The 16,713-nt window shown below is 39.6% G+C and overlaps 2 protein-coding genes across 5 annotated transcripts in view; one reads left to right on the top strand and one right to left on the bottom strand.

Moving 5' to 3' along the window:
* The window catches only part of PPAT (phosphoribosyl pyrophosphate amidotransferase), a 130,394-nt gene that overhangs the window by 59,502 nt on the left and 54,179 nt on the right, over nucleotides 1–16,713 (bottom strand). The gene's annotated exons all lie outside the window — the stretch shown is intronic.
* LOC109303831 (multifunctional protein ADE2) overlaps nucleotides 3,498–16,713 on the top strand; it is a 90,225-nt gene continuing 77,009 nt past the window's right edge. For 2 of the 4 annotated variants that reach the window (XM_019526139.1, XM_019526140.1), the window contains exons 1-3: nucleotides 3,498–3,900; nucleotides 9,520–9,606; nucleotides 14,962–15,441. In XM_019526139.1, the coding sequence (XP_019381684.1) occupies nucleotides 3,513–3,900; nucleotides 9,520–9,606; nucleotides 14,962–15,441 (955 nt within the window). In that variant the 5' untranslated portion in view covers nucleotides 3,498–3,512. The remainder of the gene's footprint in view (nucleotides 3,901–9,519; nucleotides 9,607–14,961; nucleotides 15,442–16,713) is intronic. The other 2 variants (XM_019526141.1, XM_019526142.1) reach the window with 2 other exon arrangements.

Consider the following 16,713-nt stretch of genomic DNA (forward strand, 5'->3'; position numbering starts at 1 on the left):
AAGGGGATCAGCTTGTACAGGCTGATTGACCCAGTTTGGTTCAGAGGTGCCTTAATGAGCTGAATGCTGGTCCACGAGGGTGTCAGCTGGACACCCAGCCGGATTCAGACATATGCTGTTCACCTGTGGGCTTGTGTCTGACTGCAGTTTATTGTTGCTCTGATGAACTGATTCTTGGCATATGAGGGTGTCAACCTGTCCATGCTGATCAACCCGGCCGGGTCAGGCGTGTCACGTTAATCTGTGTGCGTTTGTGTGTGTATGACTGATCTGGTGACTGGAGGAACCCATCTCCACTGAAACTGAGTCCTGCAAGATAGCTCCATGGGGGTGAGGACTTGCAGAAGGGAGAAATACAGCTCCATATAGAAACACAAGTACACAAGTAGCGCATTGATAGAATTACAAAGACCCTAGAAATGTATCCCTCATAAATGAGCACACCTCAAAGTGATGGGCAAATCTGGTAACAGCCTCTTCAGGAGTTTCAGTGAGCTGTTGCAGGCCAGGGGGAAGGGGTGCTGACCTAGCCAGGTATGGCATGGGAGAGGTGCTGTGTGAAGGGTGTAGGGGCAATTGATCCTATCAGGCCCCATTTGTCCTGCACCTACCACCAGAGGTGCTGGACAGAGCAGGCTGGTAAGGTCTCCGCGGAGACCAGCCTGGACCCCTGTGGGCAGGATGCCAGACAGAGGAGATGGGGTTGTAGGATTGCAGCATGGTGACAATGTAGGATGGGGCCAAGGGCAGGGCTGTGATCCTTTCCCTGCATGCCCCTGCCAACAGAATTGATGCGTGCTGCAGGAACATGTGAAGAGTGGATCGTGGCTCTGCACCAGGTCTCAACCTTGCACTGTCGTCACCCCATGATCCTAGCCCTGGCCCTGCCCACCTGTCCCATTCTCAGACGCACTCCCTGCCCCACAGCCCCATCCCATCCACCTGGCCAAGTGTTCTGCCTGCTTACTCCGCCCACCGGTAGGTGCAAGGCAGACTGGCCAGGATGCCTGAGCAGCGGGAACAATGGCAGAGATGCAGACAGTGGCAGCCCCATGCCTTCCGAGAACTGCCAACTGCACCGCTCCCACCCTGCCATACGCCCAGGGGCAGTGGGAGCAGCTGCACTTGCCACTGCCTAGGCTGCCTCCTGCACCTGGGCTAGGCGGGACTAGGGGACTTTCCATGGGCCAGACAGAATCCTTTGGCGGGCCGGATCTGGTATACAGGCCATATTTTGCCCACCCTAACCTAAATGCTGACAGAGGGGAAAAAAATTATTTATTTATTTCCTGAACTATAAAAACAGGCTTATCACATTAAACTGGATAAACTTCATAGGTGTCACTGGTTGAATTGCCCTTGAGTTATACTTGCATATGAAACAGCAGAATATTCAATATGACTGTGTAGAAATTAATTAGCAAGACCATAGATAATAGTGTAGAAATTAACTACAAAGCAGACTCAGCACTTCAAGGACACAGCCTGATAAGTCTCCAGAATGACTAAACCTTAGTCGCCTTGAAGTCTGAAGCAATCAAGGATGTAAACTATAAATCGCCTCTAACAGTTTTATTCAGGGCCTCTGAGCTTGCTCAGGGTGCCCAGCATGCTGAATAAAATTTGAGACTGACAGCGACTCTGTGTCTTTGGGAACAGCTCCGCAAGGGGTCACGGACTCCTCAACAACTGACCCCTAACTAGTTGAACAGGAGATAATCCCTGATGAAGATAAGAATGAAAAGTTCACTCACTATTCACTAACACCAGCTGTGGGTAAAGGAAGTATTAAGGAGTGCTTGACTGAAAACAAATGTATGTCTAAAATTTTTACCATTTTTGCTAATATAATGATTATTATAAAACAGTGAACAAAGAAGTGTCTCTGTTCCCCCCTCAACCCTGTTTACTTTGTTTAGGAAAATGTGTTTCTATAAAACACAAGAATTATACATGAAAACTGAGAGACCGATGTAGCACATTCAACAAACATTTGGCTGTGTTTCATAAAGGCCCTTTCAAAGTTGGTAAGTGTCCCTTTAGATAGCAAAGGGAAAAAATCAAAAGACAAGTGTCAAGTTATCCTTGGTATAATGCACTGATTTTCTCAGCAATTTTGGGACAATCTCTGAACCCAGTATCACCACCTACCCGCATTCCTGGCTTCCTCTAGTCCCACCTTCTCCCCCACAGATTCAGAACATCTGGTCAACAGTGAAACCTGTAAAGTAGGCTGTGCAGACTCCAGCAGGGGCTGTCTACCCCTATACACCAGAGTTATGCTTCACAGGGATGTAAGGAACGGCTGGGGGAGGAGATAGATAGATACAACCATGGCTATGCAGATGAACTAGCCTAGCCAAGCACCACCCACAATCACAATTGACCATGTGGGATGGGGAGAGGGGGGCACAGATTGATGGATTCTGCATATGTTCTGAGAGTCTTTACTCTTCTTTCATCCCTAGTATTCTCCTGCACCGAGTGAAAATGCTGGGGGATAAAGGACAGAACTGGCATGTCATCTTTTAGACAATGTTCTCATGGAATGCACACGCATGTGCATGCACACACACACACACAGCTAGTTTTAACATGAAATAAGAAAACATAAAACCGGTTATGTGCTCTGTGAAAACAAAAAAAAAGTTGTTCAATAGCATAAATCCCAAAATATTTTGGCTTGTTTTTTTTTTAAACAAAAATGCACACAGGCCGCATCATTTGTCATGATTTACTTGCACTTTAACGTCATTTCAGTTACACCTTTCAATTTGGGACTGATGGGGAACTCCTACTAACACCTTTCAGAACACAAAATATAAAAATGGTTGCAAACAAACAACAATGCCCAAATGACTAAGACTTCTGCCGTGCAACAAAAATGACAGAAACATTAAGAAATAAGGGAACAAAGGTTTCGGAATGAGCTTTCTCTTTACAGTAACTACAAAACAGCAAGACGAGGTTCTTTGGGTAAAACCAGTATCTTTTATTAGCCCAAGTAAAACAGTTGGAAAAATTCTTCTTTGCAAGCTTTCCAGTACCAACACCCTTCGTCAGGCTGAGGAAGTGCCTGCAGTTGATCTGTGCTCTTCCTGGATGGGATAGAATAGAAGTCAGAGGCCAGTATGCATACGAGAATGCGAGTCAGTGAAAATTCAAATACAAAATAACAGAGTATTAGAAACATTTTTCATAACAAGGGTTAAAAGCAGATATTTTTAGACACCAGATATTCTGTTCAGTTTTTATCTTGCAGAAAGCAGCCTTTCCCTAATGCAGCTACTAACACACACACTGATCATTTGTGCCTGAGCTGCTTTATTTGTCTGCTTCTAATACAGAGCCTGCTTATTTGGCAGTTTCTCAAGTTACTCCCCTCAGGCAGCTTGAGCCAGTAAAACTAGATCCTTTCATCTCTGTGGAGCTTACTGACAACCAGCCGTCTGGTTTCCTAGGAAACAAAATCTTGGCTAGAAATAGTGAATCATTTCCAGGTCACTTTCAACATGGAGAGTGGAGCAGGAAAGCACTGGACTGAAGAGGAGGTTAAAGCCTTGTTAAGCGTCTGGTCAGAAAAAAGCATAAGAAAGCAACTTCATCGAACACTAAGGAATAAAGGAATATTCATCTACATTGCTAAAAGACTACAGGACTTCGGGGTTTACAGAGACTGGAAACAGTGCCGGGCAAAGTACAAAAATCTGAAGTATGAATACAGAACAGTTAAATATGCCCACAACTCTGGAGATGCTACGAAAACCATGAAGTTTTTTCATGATCTGGATGCCATATTGCAATATGAACCTGTCACACAATTAGCAGAGGAAGAAAACGGCAGGTGCTCTGCGACTGAGACTCAGCTGACAATAAGCACTACTACAGAGAAAACTGAAGGTAAAAACTAAATCACTGTTCTGCTGCTTGCCTTTGCTTTAAAAAACAAAACAACCCAAATACTGAGTTTGCTAGCATTAAAGTCCACGTTATATAGCACCAACAGCACAGTTCGAATAGCGACTGACTTGATAAGCTCCTTGCATTTGTGGGGAGCAGGTTAGCACCATCAGTGTCGAAGTCTTGAGATAACCAAAATGACACTAAGGTTATGCTGTAACTGCTGGTGCTAAAAGCTCACAAAGAGGTCAGTCCTACTGAGGGTCTTATCTGTGCAACTCTGTTCTAATATTCGTTTTAAAAAGCTATTTTATTTATATACGTTTAATGCTTGACCCCAGGTTTTTCAGAGCTCCAGTTCAGAAAAAACTGGACTATTCTGTATCAAGCATTTCACTATACACAATTATAAAATTACAGCTTTTTTGTTTTTAAAGACAAAAAGGAAATTGTCAGTAGGTCTGAAAACTACATAAAAAATCCAAAATAATTTTTATTCTGATTTTAAAGGTTTTCCCCCTTAACTTAAATCTGATTAATTTGTATATTAATATGACTAAATGTAAACATAGACAATACAGTTTTGGGAGCTATTTGTGCAACAAATACTTAAGCATACAAGGAAGCTTAAATATTTAAATAAGTTATTCGTGTTTCTTACAGGAAACAAGTTGTATTATTTTAAACAAGACATCCCAGAGCAAGACAAAGAGATACTTATTTTTATAAAACATGAAGAAATTGTAGTTTTATCAAACCAGTTGCACATCAGGTTCTGTTGAGACCCCTCATTGTGCGTCTGTGTGACTTTCACTAATGTTAAACCAGAATTCACTGTACTATAGTGGGGAGCAAAAGACGACAAAAAATTAAATGGGCTGTAGAGAAGGCACTTAGATCCGGATTAGAATTATAATATGGTTGAGGTTAGAAGATGAAGCCTGAGATCTGATGGTGCCAAAACCTCATAGACTGCTATTGTTGTGGAGTCTGTGACTTTTTGCGGAGTTGTTTTTAAAGACACAGAGTCACTGTTAGTTTTAAATTTTATTCAGTATGTTGGGTACTCTGAGTAAGCTCAGAGACTTCGAATAAAACAGTTAGAGGCAATTTATAGTTTACAGTTAAGATGCGCGCACAGGTGAGAATTTTTTACTGTGATAGAAAACAAGGTATTAGGCCAGTTTGAGAGATCCCTAATTGGTTCAAACTGGTTTTTGTGGCTAGGTGTTTGTTTTGGAAAGCTGGCTAATAGGGAGGGGCTACATCCTTGATTGCTTCAGACTTCAAGGCGACTAGGATTTAGTCATTCTGGAGTCTTACCAGGCTGTGTCCTTGAAGTGCTGAGTCTGCTTTGTAGTTAATTTTTACAATATTATCTATGGTCTTGCTAATTAATTTCTACACTATCCTAAGATTTCAATCACTTCCCACCTGGTACAAACGAGGTCTCTTTTGGTTATCTGTTGTAATCTAAAAATCATGAGACAAACACAGATCTGGTGATTCAAGTTGGGCTCCACTATATTCCTAAACTGTGACAAGGTTTGGATGAGGTTTTAAGCTCTGGTTACATATTTTAAAAAAAATAAAATTAATTAAAAAAAATAAACATAAAAATAAATAAATTAAACATTAAAAAATAGCAACTAACTAGGAGGGAAATTTTGAATAGTAAGAAGAAGAGATGCATGCCTAACTCACTTCCATGCCTTTGACAGTTTCCCTGTTAAGATCCTATTTTACAGCTCTTGAAGTGGGAAAGCATGATTTTCCATGCTTTAAGGAAAAAAAACCCAACCCACAAATTTATTTTTTAATAACATCTCACCTATTTGAAAATATTTAATTAAAAATAAAATTAGTATTTAACACACACACACACACACACACACTTGTCCCCCTTTCCCCCACCCCACAATAATGTACAAAAGTTCAAGGGTCAGATTCTTAGCAGTAGCAAACTAATGGAACCACTGACTTTCATGGAGTTATAATGATTTACACAAACTAAGGGTATGCTCCTGGAAACCCAGTGTCCTGTGTTTTGAATGGCCTTGCCCAAATATATTCATTTGAACCTAACTTTGCTTTGTAAATTGTAGCAAAGCTAATAGAAATTGCTCTTAAATGATTGAACTGTTTCACATTTTATATCCTATTCACATTTCATATTTGTGAGTGCATCATATAGGGTCAATGTACCAATCTTGTGTGCAAAACTCAATGTAGGGTGCCAAATTAAAAACTCTGTGCTCCTGGTAAGACTCCTTGCATTTTGGCGTATAGACCCTCAATATATGCACAAGCTTATTTCAAAGTGTGATACATTAATTATACCTTTACATGTACACATGTAACATATATGTAACCTACAACTATGCAAGATAATTCATATATAACAAGGGATAAATAGATTGACAAGAATAGTAAACTTTTGCATGAAAATACACAAATTCAGGAAGTCAAACAATACTATACTATCCAATCTTGGTCCCATGAAAGTCACTGAATAAAATATCCACTGAAGAGGTTATCTGGCATTTTAACTGAATTTTTAAAAACCTGTATTGGAATATACTGTTGTTTAAGATGTATGTTCTTGATAGCTTATGGTAGTGCAAGATTGATGTTGCAGCTGTGGTGGTTCAAAATGATTCAAGAGGCAAGGAATTCTTGAGCAACATATTTTATTGAACCCTGAGAAATCCTCACCTCTGGATAGCTTCTAAATTTCTTATCAGAGATGTTCTGCTCTCCAGCTTGTTTAGTAGGATTTTTTTTTTGTCAGACCTGAAAGTAATACCTCCACTATTAGTGGGGAGGAGGAGGAGGAAGCTCTACAGCAGCAGAAGACAAGAAGAAATGTACAATAGTTCATATATGCTAGGGTTATTAATTTGAGCACCCCCAGCTGGAGAGGAAATGAGGTACACGTGTGCCCTAGCCCCAGCTAGCCCCACCTGCTCTGGGGTTTACCCCTCCAGACCATAGCGAGCACTCCACAGGATTCAAGTAAGGAAGGAAGCAGTGGTGCTGAAGAGGCACCCAAGCCTCTCTTCTCCATTGAAAGGCAGAAGTTGTGTGTGGAAGATTCCCTTACAGGCAGAACTCAAGGAGATGGTTATGGCCTAGCTGTGTGACTTGCAGAGGTGAGAGAACAAGAACACAACTGTTTGATATAGTCCTTGGTTCATTAACTGATGGATATAGCAATACAGGCTGTGTACAGACATTACACTTAGACCAGTCTAAGTGGTTAGAAATATCTCTAAACCCAGAGCAGTACATAAGTTCTGCACACACTGACCAGTCTAAAAATGGCACAAGCAGTTTAAGATAGACCTGATTCAAGGTAAATTCAAATCAGATCAATCTAAGGTTAAACCCATGTGTCAAACTTCTGTTCTGATTCAGTATCCATCTTTTTGAAGAGAAGTACATTTAGGTTTTTAATAATGGCTCTGTTTTACAGTTCACGAAACTTAAAATTTCCTTTATTAAGAATGAACAAAGTGGCGTAACATACTGAATACAGAATGAGGCACAATAGAAAACTCACGAGCAGGTTTCTGTGCAAGGAGTTTCTCCCTTATTCTACTCTCTTTTCCCTGAACATTCATGATACTTGTTACTGTAAAAAGATGGAGTCTAACTTCAAGGATTCAGTTGTTAAACAGAATATGGAATAGTAGCAAATATAAATGAACCTACAGAGAATTAGCAAAATCTTCCATAAAAAAAATTCAAAAGTCTTGTGGGCCATAATTCCTTGCATTAAGTACAAGAACTTTTTAATTACCTCTATAATCTGTTTTCTTCTGCTGGGTGCAACTGAACAAACTAATATTTAAAATACGTAGCCAAAATATAGGAGTAACTGGACCAGAACACACCATATGTCTCTAATGACTGCTTCCAAATTCTTCAAAGGAAGACAACACTTTCCACCATAACTCAGACAATGGTGTAAGGCTACACATTTCTGGATGCATCTTTGGCCTTCTTTCTCCTCGCCCCACGTGATCTTTTATGTATATTGGGTGCATTAGCCTAAACACTGCACAGTAGCACAGCGGTTAAAAATCGTGCTAATAGCCTACTGCACTGAGCTATTAGGCTAATGCGCAATAAGCATCACAAAAAAACTATGCGCCAGTACTACTGCCCAGTAACTCTAGCTACTGCACATTTAGTTAGTACTTTATTAAGCGAATAGTAAACTAAATGCACAGTACCCAAGACACATTAATGAATTCGTAGGGACTTCCATGGTCATCTAGGTCCACTCCCCTGCAGAGATGCAGGATACTATTTCTAAACCAGCCCACAAAGATGCCACTGTTTCAAAAATTTTAATGAAGTATGCTTATGTCACTGTCTTGACTTACACTTCTAAAAATGATTTATTAAAAACAACTCTTTTTTATAAAATTTCAGCAAAACAATACCTCAATCACCAGCCACAGAAACAAATCCTACAAGGTGACAATATGATACAAAGCAGTGGCCATAAAACTCTTTGCTGTTTACAATGTAATAGCCTCTTCATGTTTTTAGTGATTTTCATAATCCAAAGCAAAGGAAGGACAGATTATCAAGTTTTTAATTTGTGAATATCACAAATCAAGAGCATCTGGAGTCCAAGGTGAAATAAACCATGTTGGTATGCATTTCTTTGTGTGTGCAAATGCTGTCGTATGGTCACCATTTCTTTGCTCTTTGTTTAGGCGTTAATAACATATAAAACAGACAATGCACACACAAAAAATCTATTTTTATTCAGATATGAAATAGAGATGGAAACACACACACACATATTTGTTAGCACATATTAAAGCTGTGTGATTATAAGTGCAAATTTAAGGTTTATTTCAGCAGTGACAGCCACACAAATCAATCTTCCCTCTTGGCAAGTCAAAATTAGTTTTCAGGCTCCACATATTCAAAACTTTACTCAAGCATGCCCACTTATGGAGGAACAACATACCACAGGATAGAATTCAACCTGCATTGGGAAAGAGTCCCCAGAACATAAAACCCTTCCTTGTATGTCCCCTCTAGTATTGCAAGGGATGGTAAATAGTATCTCTCTATTTACTTTCTCTGCACCATTCTTGATTTTATACATTGATCATACCCCTCCCTCAGCTGTTTTCTCTAAGCTAAAAAGTCCTACACCATTTTCTCTCTGTGTGCAAGAACCTCTCCATGCCCCTGACCATCCTTGTTCTCTTCTCAAAACCTATTCTTACAATAAATGTAGATTTTTTTTTTGCCTGGTAATCTGAATGGGAGCAAAGTCCATGTTTATTTGGATTTTTGCTTCCATTTTTATTTAGTAGCATTCTGTCAGAAAAATGGGTGCCCCCTAAAAAAACTGAAAGAAAAAAAAAGCACATAAGAATCGAGCATGGAATAAATTTGTTTTCTACAAGGATTAAAAACACCTTTAAAATTGGTGTCAAAGAGACTACATTTAAGACAGTTGTTTTACCCGCTACTGCTTCTTTCCCATCCAATTGCTTCTTGTGAACTGCTGACTGTGTATGGACATTTAATATCTTCAAAAATGATTTATTCCATACCAATTTTTCACATGAAAACTCTTCCCCCCAGGTGAAATGTCAGTTGCATTAGAAGAGGATGAGGATGTCTCATCGGATCCATTACTTTTTATTTCGCATGTCAGACCAATTGAACTAGGTAGAGTATGATGGTGTGGGAAGCAAAAAAAACACCATACTTACAGAGTAGAGTAATTCTGGTATGTCTTGTTGCAATAAGTTTTCATTAGCCTCAGTAAGTTTTTGATTAATATAAGATTACAACAAAAACAAGACTGCACTTTCATCCCTCTGGTTTTAATGGTTTTAACGTTCAGTAGCCTAATGAATAACTGGTTGTCTACCACAATACATGGCAGATGACCACTGCATGACCAATTTGCTGATTGCATGATTAGCTTTCACCCTCAGAAACCATCCCATGCTACAGCTAAATCATATTAACTACATTTATCTTAATTTATTACTTACTAATGGAGCATCTGTCATATGATAGTGTGAGAAACATGCCCTTTGTGGTTTATCTGCAAGTCATCCGATTTCTGCATAAAATGGCAAATCTGCGAGCAAATGGGCTGAGGGGAAATCTGCAGGGACAAGACACAAAAGAATCTTGTATCCAAGAATGCCAACTCCCAGCTGAATAGCTCAAGTCTGCAGTAGCCTACACAGCAGTTATACCTGCTCCTGAAGCAGTGGTATGGCTACCAATTTGGTGGCCCACCAACCATGCAGTAACAACTTACCTGGGAATGGCTGAGCTGAAATGTTGCCTTGACTAAGGAAATTCTTGCTCAGCAGAGATGAGCAACCATAAGCCATCTGCTTCCCCAGCAAAAGTCCTCACAACCCCGTTGGTCCTGCCAGTTAGTCACCAGCTGACAGATTTGAAATAGCAAACAAACTCCTTCCCCAAACTACCAGAAGTTTTCACCTTGAATGTGGTGCATGCCTGCACGCATTAAGCAGGCAACTTGCCAACTGATGACAGGTTAAACAGAAGGTTTGTTCAAAGGATGGGAAGGCAGCAGTTTAGGAAAATAAAGTTTATTATGATATTAGTTGTACAATGGAGACCTTTGTGCTGAGGTTCACTGTTGAATCTAAGAAATGTGGCACAGAACTTACTACCTAGGGAGCTGGGCAGGAACCTAAGATGGCTTGAGATCACCTGAGCTGGTTTAAGAGTGAGAGAGACCTCAATACAACTGATATAGCTCTGAGGAGCTGAGCAGCCGGTCCCTGGCTTCTGATAGGTAGAAGCAATTCACATGATATGTTTTGCCTATCCATCCTTGACATGCCCTTCCTGCCAGATGTATACATCTTTACTGATATTTCTAAATCAATATTATTAATTAGCACTTGACAATGTAGCATAAGGCATCATCATTTGGGACACTGAAAGCCTTTAGTTCTAGCTGAAGAGAGAAGGCAACCTTGTAAAAACAGACAAATTCACTACTGTGTAGTCCTTTTAAGTACACAGCCTTGGGACTGCGAAGGGGTGGTGGCTGGAACTATACACTCACCCAGACTTAATGTAAGCAATTCTCATTAAGTACAGAATAACCCATTTCAGTTGCTGTCAGTGCTGTGGTATTAGCAGCCCCAAAACTGACTAGCTCCTGTCATTTTCAAGGCTTCTAATAGTCAGTTTCAGGGCTACTATTAGAAGCCTTGAAAATGACAGGAGCTAATCTGTTTCAGGGCTGTTATCTCCCCTCATTTTCAAGTCTTCTAATAGCAGCCTTGAAACTGACTAGCTCCTGTCAATTTCAAGGCTTTTAATAGCAGCCTTCTGACAGCTGCTTCCCCTTCACTGTTTCTGGCACCAATTATGCTGCAGTGAAATGGAGTTCAATTACATTATGAAGTAGACATCATGGCTGAAAGGTGCTATGCACTTAAGCAGTTTAGGCACTTGATAAATATACAGGTAACCAGAGTTTGTTATAAACAAAAGGGCAAAAGATTGGGACCTGTATCTCATTACAGTCCTCAAATTAATAATGGTGTTATCTAATACACACATTAGATAACACAAGCTCTCAAAACTACAGTACCACAATCTAAATCTTGTCTAGTGAGCTTCACACAGATTTCAAGCTGTTTACAAAAGAAGGCATGTGCATTATTCGTATTTATGGACAGGGAAACTGAGATATGAACAAACACCCTGGAAGAAATCCTGCTTAAGTCTTTTCTGAAAGCAGAAAGGCAGAGAAGAGGTGCATCTTAGCAGGCATCTGCAACTTTCTTTTGTCACCTGGGTCTGCCAGATGACTTTTTGAGGTCCCTTTCAGTCCTATATTCAAAGGCTTGTGAGGTAGGCTCTGGGTAAAAAGACAATGAACACTCTGGTGAATTACCATGCTACCAAAACTATACAGCTATTACTATTTTTAGAGCTTCTTAAGAATTTTTTGAGGTTACCTTTTTCATTTGAAAAATGGTGATTCACTAAAACCAAGAAGTTTCAACAGGGAACTGTTAATTTTGATAGATTTCTCTACTCAAATTTTTGAAAATGGTCAAAGTAGGATCTTAAGATACTCTAAAAAACAAAAGTTTTCGTTGCCAGTTCCTAAATATTTGTGTTTATAAATGTAACCTAATTAGAATTTTTAAAAAGTAGCTAAAAGAAAACCATCCAAGTACCCTAGATCAGTGCTTCTCAAACTATCTGATGTGGCGGACTGGCAATTTTTTTTCCAGTGAGTCAGGGGCTGGTGCCCAGTTCAGCCGGTGGCAGCAACTGCGTGTAACAGCGCTACACAAATGCGCAACCGGCTGTTTCTTTCTCTTTCCTCACCTTGCACAATGTGACATCACCTGGAGTGTTGGAACGTACGAACTGTGGCGCTGTGACATATCAAGGTTATGCTTCTGAAAATATATTTCTTTCTTTCCTGGCAACTCACTGCAGACCGGTGACTGGTGGCTCGCAGACCGGCACCAGTCTGCGGACCACCACTTTGAGAAGCATTGCCCTAGATCACTAAGTTTTTGTGACAAATTTTTTTTTTTTTATAGTTTTGATTTTTCAACAAATTAAAGGAAGGATTTTTTTTAATTACCATCTTCACAAGGAACTGATAGCCATTTTCCACCTAGTACAGTGTTTTACTGCAAAAAATTGGTTCACCTAGCCATTATGACCCAATTCAAGGCACTGTCCATGGCATTTCAAACCCTGCAAGTCAGATCTATCCATAAGAAGTGCTGGCCCAATTCAGAAAGCTAAACAATCCTCCTGCTGCACAACTATTAAATGTTCCTTAGCTGTGAAATGTAAAAATGAAAAAATAATATATATAATCTCAGACAAGGCAGATGTTAAAAACTTTATTAGGAAATTGTTAAAATTTTATTTATATAAATATAAATATATACATGTAGAATGTGAAGGGATAGTAGAGGAACTTTCTCATTGAGAAAGATCAGTTGAAATATATCAATTGATCTATCTATCTCAATTTCCTAATAAAGTTTTTAACATCTGTTCTCAGCACTTTTAAAGTGACAGACACTTCGTTATCTGAGAGGTTAGAGATGGAAAGGAAGGAAAAGGCCAACAAAAGAAAATGAGAAAGATCCTCTTATCTCTTCAGATTCTACATGTATAGGTTTATATTTATATAAATAAAATTTCAACAATTTCCTAATAAAGTTTTTAACATCTGCCTTGTCTGAGATATATATATTATTTTTTCCAGCAGGATTGTTAGCAGACAGATTAGTCAGCTGAGGCGATTCCCAATAGCTGAGCTGCAACCTCTTCAAGCTTCTCTGATGTTCATTGTGATCTATTATAGCAATCCCTATGCAGTACTGGTAATTTCAAAAGCCTGCTCCTAACACTCCTTCTTCAGGGCAGTGGTGCTTAACTTTTAGGCCCTGTGGGCCAAATGAGTGGTGTAAGGCTGGTCTGCAGGCTAAATCAGACCCCCACACCGCAGGATTGGGCCTGCCTGCCCTGCAGGGGTATCTGGGCCCCATGCTGCCCTGCGTGCCAGATCTAGTGCACAGGGTTGTACCTTATGGGGCTCCCCATGGACCTGTAGGGAGCTCTACAGGCTGGATGACAGGCACAGGGGGTCAGATCTAGCTCATGGGCTGGGGCTTCAGCATGCCTGTATTAAGGCATATGTAGAAACACAGTTGGTATGTCACCTGCAAATTAGCCTTTTCAACTGTGCTGTATCAGCAGGCCAGCTACTGCTAAGGCTTCTCTCGACAAACATAGAACCTTAATTATTAAACAAAGCAGGGGGGAAACTGCCATCTTTTTAAGTAAAGCTCTCCTAAGCAGATTGACTTGTGGACAACCATATGCAGCAATTATTCCTTAAACAAGTTTATCATTAAATACCTTATTTCGCAAAAGTATGCTTCACTGAATCAGAATGTGTTAGTGATATTTTTGCCACCAGAGAGAGCTCAACAACTATAAAAGTGTCTTAACACTCTCACCTGGACTGCCCTTTAGAAAAGGATGATTTCAGAGGCATTATTTATATCACCAGTCTAACTGCAAAATTTGTGCCAACTACTCTGCATATTAACTTAATTTGCAAGTATGCAAATGACTTGCAGAATAAGGGGGAAATCATGACTTCTAAATCTGCACAAGATTCTATGAAAGGCATAAAATCCTAGTTCACTGCCATTAGGAGCACAAAATAAAACTAGTTAAGCAAATTCACTATTACACAAAAAACTCAAGCACACATTTTTTAAATATAGTTTATTAAGTAAGATGTTTTAAAAATATTGCAAAAAAAGTTAGAACTTACTCTTATGAAAATTATTATTTACCAGTTCTGCACAGTATGTTTTCTGATTAATCGGATCAATTTATTTTTATAATGGACTGAGCTTGGGAAATGTCACACTCCAAACTATGAAAACTGGGTTCTGTACCCAGCTCTTTTATGGACTTGTGTGACTTTAGGGAAATAATCATTATGCACACCACACAAAGCTTTTTTGTAAGGGTTAACAACCCAATTCTACAAATATCTACATAAGTTTAACTTCCTACATGCATGCAAAACCAAAAAGATTCCATACATTCATGAAATTAAGTCCATGTCCACAGGGTCAAGGCCTAGCTGATTGGTGGTTGGATAGTGCCCTGAGGTCATGAGATGGAAGACATTTCATAAATGTCTTATTATTTTAAACAATAAACAGCACTACAAAACAAATCTATTGATCCTGAAATCATTCTGTCTGAGAAAAGAGAACTACTAATTAGACAAACTAAAATGCATCATTATAATGTCACATACTGTACATAAGAGCTGCACATACTATACAGCTTCATAATTTAACAAAATGCTGACAATTCACTGCTTGATATTATTTCTTTGATATTATTTTTATTTTTGCTCCATCATGTTTGGGGAAAAATTGTTAAGAAATAAAAACCACTTTCCTTCAATTCTCATTCTCTCTGTCCTCCCTCTACCCCAACTACCTAATGCAGGTAACCCGTATCTGTGTCTCTCCACCACCCCACATGATGCAGGTAATCCAACCTCAGCACTAGACGCTTCCAAAAATCCACCTTTTATTCCAACGGTAGCGAGCGAAGGAGGAAAACACTGGACTGTTAATGAAGTCAGAGCTCTAATACGCATATGGTCAGACAAAAACATCCAGCAACAACTGGAGGGCACAGTGAGAAATAAAAGAATATTTGAACAGGTTGCTGCTAGGCTTCAAAAATTCGGAATTGACAGGGACTGGAAGCAGTGCAGAACAAAGTATAAAAATCTAAAACATGAATACAAGAGCGTAAAAAACGCCCAAGACTCAGGGAATGTGAATAAAAGTATGATATTCTTTAATGAACTGGATGCTATTCTGGGACACAGTACTGTTGAACAATCAAGTAAATCAGATAACAATGAAGGCAAGAGGCCTACAGAATGGACAGAAGCTAATACAGAAAAGGACTCCATAGGTAAGAACTCTGGCTATCCAAACATTGTTTGCCATTATTAGTTTTCAAGCATTAAAACAACTTAAAAAGTAACACAAGCATCTGCTAGATCAGTGGTTCCCAAAGTATGATCTACGGACAACAGTGTTTTATAAGGCCAGCTAGCAGAACAGAGCGTACTCCCTCCCATCCCCACTTTTCAATTAAAACACTGACAATAAAAGGGTGAACTAGTCCAAAAAGTATTGACAGCAGTCCGCTGCTCCAAAATATTTCAAAACCAATGAGCTACCCAAAGTATTTATTGGGAAAAAACAAACAAACCATGAATGGAAATATGCCAGCTTGTCTAGTGGGTTAATTCTAAAATAATACTGTATTATACAGGTTGATCTTTCATACTAGGTAACAATCATCAAATCCTTTTACAAAAAAAGGGAATGATATGTAAAGGCTAAGAAGAGATCTCTCTTTCAAATGATACGTAAAAATATGAAGAGATTATGATTTAAAGAAATGCAGGGAAGCCCTTTCAAATGCAAAAAGAGGTAAAGGAGGCTGTTCTGACCCAAACAATGGCAAGATTACCTGCAGGAAGGAACGGAGAAAAGACCAGAACTACAAGAGTGGAGGAAGAAAGCAGGAGAGCAGAGAAAGTGCAGGTTTGGCCTATGGTCATGTTAACAATGCCCTCCTCATGCCCTACTCACCCCTTTAACTTTTCAACACACATCTCACTTTGTTCCAGAAACAGGAAAAACCTGTAGATGTTGCGGAAAAGCTGCATTATCCATAACATTTTCTAGCATAATTTTCTAGCTTTTGAAAATTATGAAAAGCTGTAAAGACAGCAGGTAGAACGGTAGCAGGATCTGCATTTTATTCTTTGTGGTCATAGTTACCTGTCAATGTTAAGTGATATTGCTAGGTGAATAAATTATAAGAACTTTAAAGATCTAGTCAAGGGGGTCCACAGCTTGGTACCCTGGGTTCGTTGCTGGTTAAAAGGAGGAAAGAAAGTAACAAACAAACAATGAATAATGTACTGAAACAAACTGCTACAACTTGAGACCATTGCTCCTTGCTCTGTCATCTGCCACCACTGGGAACAGTTTAGTTCCATCCTCTTTGGAACCACCCTTCAGGCTGCTATTATATCCTCCCTCTGTCTTCTCTTCTCCAGACTAAATAAGCCCATTTCCACTTGGCACTATAGTTGCCCTTTTCCAATCACATGGGACCTCTCCTGTTCTCCATGAGTTTGCAAAGATGATGTCCAGTAACTGATGTGAT

This window comes from Gavialis gangeticus, unplaced genomic scaffold (assembly GCF_001723915.1).
Source record: "Gavialis gangeticus isolate Ggan-Ray unplaced genomic scaffold, GavGan_comp1, whole genome shotgun sequence".
In the NCBI taxonomy this organism is placed as follows: Eukaryota; Metazoa; Chordata; order Crocodylia; family Gavialidae; genus Gavialis; species Gavialis gangeticus.